Source organism: Priapulus caudatus, unplaced genomic scaffold, assembly GCF_000485595.1.
Source record: "Priapulus caudatus unplaced genomic scaffold, Priapulus_caudatus-5.0.1 Scaffold671, whole genome shotgun sequence".
NCBI lineage: Eukaryota > Metazoa > Priapulida > Priapulimorpha > Priapulimorphida > Priapulidae > Priapulus > Priapulus caudatus.
This window is the reverse complement of record NW_014577732.1, coordinates 309403-317261: the sequence shown is the minus strand read 5'-3', so window position 1 is coordinate 317261 and position 7859 is coordinate 309403. Positions and strand designations below refer to the sequence as shown.

Here is a 7859-nt window from a genome sequence, read left to right as displayed (position 1 = left end):
AGAGAGAGACAGAGAGAGAGAGAGAGAAAGGAAAAGAGAAGTGAAAGAGAGAGGAGGAGAGATAACGATATGAGTAAAAAATATATATCTATTGGACATACTCACCCGATTCGTCGGGACACAATTCATTTTCGAAACCACATACAGGGATATCGGGCGGGGCATGCTGATTGAAGGGAGCGGGAACCGGGCCAGCGAGGTTCACCGAGGAACCGGAAGATCTGCAGCACCAGATGTTTTGAGATGAGTTAACGAAACTGTGATGCTACACGTTTGAGGTTTCGATTTCATGCACGATTTGATCGATGAGCGATTGAAGATGTAAAAATATCATTCGCTCATCAAAAGCTCATTAATTATAATTTAGCAATTATCTTTCGTGAAATTTGAATCGCGTGAGGACACGCTGACAGTTGCGTGCTTACACCACCGATCTCTATATACTAACCGGATTATAGAGTATAATCTATTATCCAGTTAGGATATAGAGATCAGTGGCTTATACCCGTTCGCCATTTTCCGAATTGACAATCTCTGCGATTTTGACAAAGACGCCATCTGGTGACATATCAGTGATTCAATAATCAAGTAGGCGATCCCCGTTGTCATTGATCAACACGTCGCCGGAAATTCCTGCGCATTCAAGCATCAAATCATAAAGTATTTTATCAAACTTTACTCTGATTCGCGTAATTGCATTTTTGCACGCGGTGATTGCAGAACAAAATGTTTAGTTTGTTAAGCTTGACATTCATCAGTTAAAACTGGCACCACATACATTACCTTTGAAATATATGTGCTTGGCATTCTCAAGAATGAGAGTGCCGTTTCTGTAGTATGCCCCCTGATATAATGTCTTGTTCAGTGACAGTGCGTAGAGTGTAACCGCATCGTGTAAGAAAGGTGAGTACTTGTCTCCCTAAAATGTCAAAACACTCGCTTAATTTCAATCTAAAATGGGGGTTCATATCAAGGCTACAGACTCATGTTTTATTTTTTATTTCTCTGAACTGCACTCTCAATCTATTAGGGAGACGCATAATGACTCTGTGCTAGTATTTTGATCCGAGGATAGATATCAATGCCGGCAACAAAAATTTTTAATACCGAAGCTTCGAAAATGGGGTTATTATTACATCACGTACTCTTTACTAAATGTCCTTTTGAGATTCTAATACACGCTTGTACTCAGCATGTGTTACCAACATATCCATCCAGAGTCCCGACCATAAAATCCAATTATAGCTTTTGCTTGACGTGGGCATTTATTCACGGTCATGTCACCTCCCACGAACGAAAAAACATTCTACGCCGCACTCCAAGCATCCCCGCGTGTGTTACCATGTTATCCATCCAGAGTTCTGACATGTAGTCCTTCTACGGTGAACGGCGCATGCGCATAGCCACTTCTACTCTGAACTGGTTGACCTGTGTTTCAGTCAGGGCAGCGAGACTGATCTGTGAGGAAAAGTATTGGAACGTTCATATGTTAATGCATCTGAAGAGAATATCGATGTATTTGATCGCTTTGATACATTAATTGCGGCATGCAGGCAGAGACATAATCGTAGCCGGGTGTATACTGAAAGCACAGGACGTGCACATAAACAACGTACTGCTTGTGTGCCACATGGACATCTATACCGGGATAAATGATCATGATGAATTAATAATTATTAATTAATGATGATAATTATGAATTATTGATGAATTTAGAGGATAATCCGGCGCGGGGTTGAAACCATTGTTTGTGGAGAAACGGCCAGGCTGAAAGCCCTAACGCTTAAAGGATGGCTGCGGGAAAACAACCGGGAATGGTATATGAGCGGGAAGAAGAAGAACGTGTGACTACACAAAATCGTTCTTCTCTACTAACCTGGCATTCTGTTGGGAAACATTTCCAACTACCATTTGATGTAGTTGAAAAACATCGATGAATTTGATACATGATCGATACATTTGATGAAAAACATCAAAGAAGAAAAACATCGATGAATTCGCACCGTAACCGAGGCGGTTACGGTGCGAATTCATCGATGTTTTTCTTCTTTAATCAATACAACTAGTTGACTCGGCATCGCGTGGAAAGGGTAACTTTGTTAACTTTAGCTTACGCGAAATACGGATTCGAACGCCTGCCTCGCTTCCTCGTTGCGGTTGTCTGTACCCCACCACGTCTGCGCCGAGCCGATAACGTCATCATTCGGTACCATGTCTATGATGAAGAAAACGTAGTCGCCTTTCGTCATGTATGCGTCAAGTATCAAGTCATGCGTCAAGTACGCGTGCATCATGATATCGCGACGGTCCGTCGCCGGCATTACAAGCAGGATGACTAGAATATGATAAATTGAATGTCAAGTTGACGGCGTCTTGCGTTGATGCGAGTATCAGTTCGTTGTCTGGTTGTCGGGTGGACTGATGCGATGTCGTTTGCGTTCGTTAACGACGGATAACTCATGTTTGCCTGAACACTATTTATGTGAGATTGAAACGCGAAGATGGTCCAGCAGCATGTATTATACGAGCTCCATGAAGCTGGTTTGATCATCTCTACACAACAATCTCTTTAATACATGACCTTTCTTTGAGCTAATATTATACATAAACATAATTATTTATCTCTACGTTCAGCCCCACTATCTCATATTTTAACTATATGTAGTATAGACTATAGCGTATACGATATCACAGGCTGCATACTATGGGGTCCGAACAGCGTGGACACTTACTTCGTGTGAGCGTCTTCAACTTGGTGAGAGTGTTATTGATTGACGTTGGCGTACGAGGCGGAGAATGGAACAGTGATGTTGTAATTCTCGAAAACTGACGAAAATAGTAGTAGCGCGCGACTGCGATAAGTGTGGACTATTGTAAATACGATACGTAGCGACAATTATTATATTATTAACTTACGTAACTGAGCACTATGTGCGTTTTTAAGTTCCCTTCACAATGGGCAGTAACGATTCGTAAAATGCATTCAAACGCGGAAAAGTTATTTTTCAATATATTTTCCGTAGGTCCGTCAGTAACCGATTGTTATATTATATATAATTTTATCCCATTTTGAAATTATGACTATTATATCATCATCATTATCATTATTATTATTATTTATTATTTATTATTATTATTATTATTATTATTATTATTATTATTATTATTATTATTATTATATTACATTGTCATTGTGAGGATGATCATCGTCTGATAGCTACTTAGTACTTACCATCGTTGATAGCTCGTGCGGCTTTCTTGTATAACGACCAGTTAGATGATAGGATTCCAGCTCTTTGCCAGCCATAAAACTCCAATATGTCAACGAAGCTTAAGCCGACCTTTCTGAACTGGCCTAGGGTTCTCGTCATGGTGCTGTTACATGACTTTGTCGCCAAATTCTGGGTCGGCCGCCACCCAGGATACGAGGGGAATGTTCCAGAATGCAGCTAGCTGGGCCACAGGCTTAGCAGCTGCGATGAGAAATGTGTATTATCGTGGCTAGCAGCCTTAAGAAATATACCTAACATTTTGGGGGTTAATGGGGTATATAACGATTCGGTTATAACGATTATCATTCCTGTAATCATTTCCATGTATTATATGGGAGAAAATCGTTGTGATTTTTCTTATCGGTGCAAAAATGACTGAATTTACGGAAACATATTGAATGGAATTGTAAATCAATAGTACGCGTGAGAATTCAATCTGTCTGTAGATGTCTTTATTTCCGTGCCGTCTCTCACAGTCATAGGTCAAGGCGTCAATTATTCGAGCGCAAGATTGGAAAACGATATGCGCCTAGAGCGTTCCTGACGATGGCCCCGTCATCAGAAAGATTATATACGTAGTCGTGACTAATTAGAAAATGTCATTACTTATACACTACAATTCACATAAGAAATTGAGACAGCTTAGACTTTTGATATCATCTCTACTTGTTATGTTTCTGACAATGACCCTCAGGTGCAGTAAACCGCACTGGAAGATTCATTTGTTAGCTGTCTGTGACATTTCAGCAAGAACAGATCAACACTGGCATTGCATTTACGCGATAAACAACTCGTCAATAACTGTCTGTAGTTATTAGATCGATGCGAGCACCATTTTTTCCACGCACGTGGCAATACAATATAACAATACCCTTATATTAAGCGTATATTATTATTAATATAATTTTAATATAATTAATTACATTATATTATACATTACATACATTATATTATACTCATAATATATTATATTATATCACATACATTATATTATACATTACATATACATTACATTATATCAAGAGTGCATAATAGAGAGTGCTCTATTATGCACTCTTGATGATATATATATAATTACATAATATATACATTATTAATATGAGCTTATACAGAGCTGTTATTAAGCGTATACAAAGCCCTTATATTAAGCGTACATCGCTTAATGCAGCCTGTGCCAGCGGTTTCTATACACCACCCGTCCCCCCTCTCTCTCTTCTTCCCCGTTGTGTCTATCTCCTATCTGTCTATCTATCTGTCTGTCTATCTATCGATCTATACATCCATACATCCATCGCTCGCGCGCGCGCTCTCTCTCTCTCTCTCTCTCTCTCTCTCTCTCTCTCTCTCTCAATCTCTCTCTCTCTCTCTCAATCTCTCTCTCTCTAGAGAGAGATTGAGAGATATAGTATACTATATTATCTGTAATCTTTACTTAGGCTTACAATTACCACCAATGGGTGCAGTAAACCGCAACTTGAGGAGGCATTCGCGCTGTGACATTTGTTCAAGCAAAGGAAACCAGATGTGGGCCCACAACCACAGGCAATGTGGCAAAAAATGTGTTTACGCGATTGAAACAACGCCGCCAATTGTTGAACTGGCGTCAGAGATAGCGTATAAGATGTTGCGAAAATAAGGCGAGCACCAGGCCAATACCCCACGTGGCAAAAAACAAATTTAAGCAAGTGTCCTAAAGCGTTAACTTCGCTGAATTTGCAGCCCCTTTTGCCCAGACCAGTTAGTTTTACACCCGCCCGTCCCCTCCTCTCTTCTCTCTTCTTCTAACCCCGTTGGTAATCCTCCCATCTGTCTACATCTATCCTATACATCTATACATCCATTCCATCCATTCCATCCATCATGACTCAATCCATCATCCATTCCATCTATCTAAAATCTATCTATCTTTCGCTATCCCCACCACAAATCCTCTCTCTCTCCTCATCTCCTCTCTCCTCTTCCTCTTCATATCCTCCCTGTCATCAACTCTCCGTTCGAGAATACGCAGGATCTTTACTCTATCTCTTTATTAGTCATTTGTATTTTAAGTTGAGTATGATGAGATAATATGGTTGAAATGAAAATATTAAATTCATGAACTAATGAAATGGTAAATAATTAAATTTCAGGGTATATGTATGAAATTTATTTTAAAAAGAAATTTATAATTATCCAGATATCGATAGATGTTTTAGTATAATGTAATATTATGAGAGAGATTCCCAGAGAGAGAGAGAGAGAGAGAGAGAGAGAGAGAGAGAGAGAGAGAGAGAGAGGAAAGAGAGAGAGGAAGAGAGAGAGAAGAAAGATTCCCAGAGGAGAGAGAAGAGAGGAGAGGAGGGAGAAGAGAGAGAGAGAGAGAGAGGAGTAGAGAGAGGCGAGAAGAGAGAGAAAGAGGAGAGAGAGAGAGAAAGAGAGAGAGAGAACGAGAGAGGAGGAGAGATAGGGTGGGAGCGAAAAGATAGATAGCATAGATAGATGAATGGATGATGGATGTATGGATGGATGGATGGATGGTGTAGATGTAATAGAATAGATAGTAACAGATAGGAGATATACAACAGGGGAAGAAGAGAGAGAGAGAGAGGGACGGGCGGTGTAAATAAACTGCTGCACCAGGCTGCATTAAAAAGCGATGTAACGCCTTAAGACATTGTTATATTGTATGCCACGTGCGTGGAAAAGACTGGTGCTCCGCATCCGAATGCTAATTAACTACAACAGTATTGACGAGTTTGTTTCATCGCTAAATGCAATGCCTGATGTGGTCTGTTCTTGCTGAAATGTCACAGGGACAGCGAACAAATGAATCCTCGCAGTGCGGTTTTTTACTGCACCTGAGGGTCATTGAAGTCAGAAACATAACAAGTAGAGGTGATATCAAAAGTCAAAGATGTCACAATTTTTTGTGAATTGTCGTGTATAAGTAATGACATTTTCTAATTAGTAACGACTAAGTATATGATCTTTTTGATGACGGGGCCATCGTTAGAAACGCTCGCTAAGGCTCTAAGCGGCATCTCGTTTTCCAATCTTGAACATCTCGAATAATTGACGCCTGATCTATGACTTGGTGAGAGAAGGCACGCAATAAGACATTTACAGACAGATTAAATTCTCACGCGTAACTTAGTCTATTGGCTTTAACAATTCCATTCCAATATGTTTTCCCGCTAATATTCAGTTATTTTGCAGCGCGATAAGAAAATCCAACGATTTTTCTCCCAAGTACTAATATAGGATGACAATCGTTAAACATCGAGATTGATAATGCAACCTTGTATCGCTACCCCCTGAACCCCAAAATGTAGGTATATTTCTTAAAGGCTGCTAGCGCCACGATAATACACATTTCTCATAGCAGCAGCCTGTGGCCCAAGCTAGCTGCATTCTGGAGCATTCCTCCTCGTATCGCTGTGGCGCCGACCCGAATTTCGACAAAGTCCATGTACACACCATGACGAGAATCCTAGGCCCGTTCAGAAGGTTCGCTTCAGGCTTCGTTGACATATTCGAGCTTGTATGGCTGCACCAAGAGCTGAGATCTAATCATCCTTAACTGGTCGTTTATACAAGAAAGCCGCAACGAGCTATCAACGGAGTAAGTACTAAGTATGCTTCAGACGATGATCATCCTCACAATGACAATGTAATATAATAATAATAATAATAATAATAATAATAATAATAATTAATAATAATATTAATAATAATTAATAATAATAATTAATAATAATAATGATGATGATATAGTAGTCATAATTTCAAAATGGGATAAAATCATAATATAACATCATAAACGAATTCGTACTGAGCGGACCCTAAACGGAAAATAATATTGAAAACGAAATTTTCCGCGTTTGAATGCATTTTACGAATCGTTACTGGCCCATTGTGAAGGGGACTTAAAAACGCACATAGTGCTCAATGCTCAATCTGCTTTGTCAAAATCGCAGAGATTGTCAATCCGGAGAATGGCGAACGGGTATGAGTCACTGATCTCTATATCCTAACTGGATAAATAGATTATCTCTATAATCGCGGTTAACAGTGATATAGAGATCGTGGTGTAAGGCACGCAACCTGTCAGCCGTGTCCCTCAACGCGATTCAAATTTCACGAAAAGATAATTCTAAATTATAATTAATGAGCTTTTGATGAGCGAAATGATATTTTTACTCTTTCAATCGCTCATCGCGATCAATCGTGGGCATGAAATCAAAAAAAACCTAAACGTGGTTAGCAGCACAGTTTCGTTAACTCATTCAAAACATCTGGTGCTGGCAGATCTTCCGTTCTTTTGTGAACCTCGCTGGCCCGCAAGCGTGCGTGCATCAGCCATGCCCCGCCCGATATTCCTTGTATGTGGTTTCGAAAATGAATTGTGTCCAAACGAATCGAATCGAGTGAGTATGCCATCCCACGGTTCTTCATTTCTCACTCTTTCTTGTAACGCGACGTATCGCGTTCCTTTTCGCGTTCGTTCTAGTTATTCCGCTTCGTCGGCCAGCCCTGGTGACGCGGGAGGGCAGAGTGAACACTGATCTGGCCTCTCGGCTACCTCGCTCTGTGGCTGCGAGAATGGAC

At 40.2% G+C, this 7859-nt stretch overlaps 1 protein-coding gene across 1 annotated transcript; it reads right to left on the bottom strand.

Moving 5' to 3' along the window:
• Positions 1-577: 577 nt before the first annotated feature.
• On the bottom strand, positions 578-3371 carry LOC106812651 (atrial natriuretic peptide receptor 3-like). The gene is made up of 5 exons (XM_014816573.1): positions 3233-3371; positions 2115-2335; positions 1414-1458; positions 784-919; positions 578-633 (listed from the first exon to the last, which is right to left on the bottom strand). The coding sequence occupies exons 1-5, from the start codon at positions 3369-3371 to the stop codon at positions 578-580; spliced, it is 597 nt and encodes a 198-aa protein (XP_014672059.1).
• Between the last annotated feature and the right edge of the window lie 4488 nt (positions 3372-7859).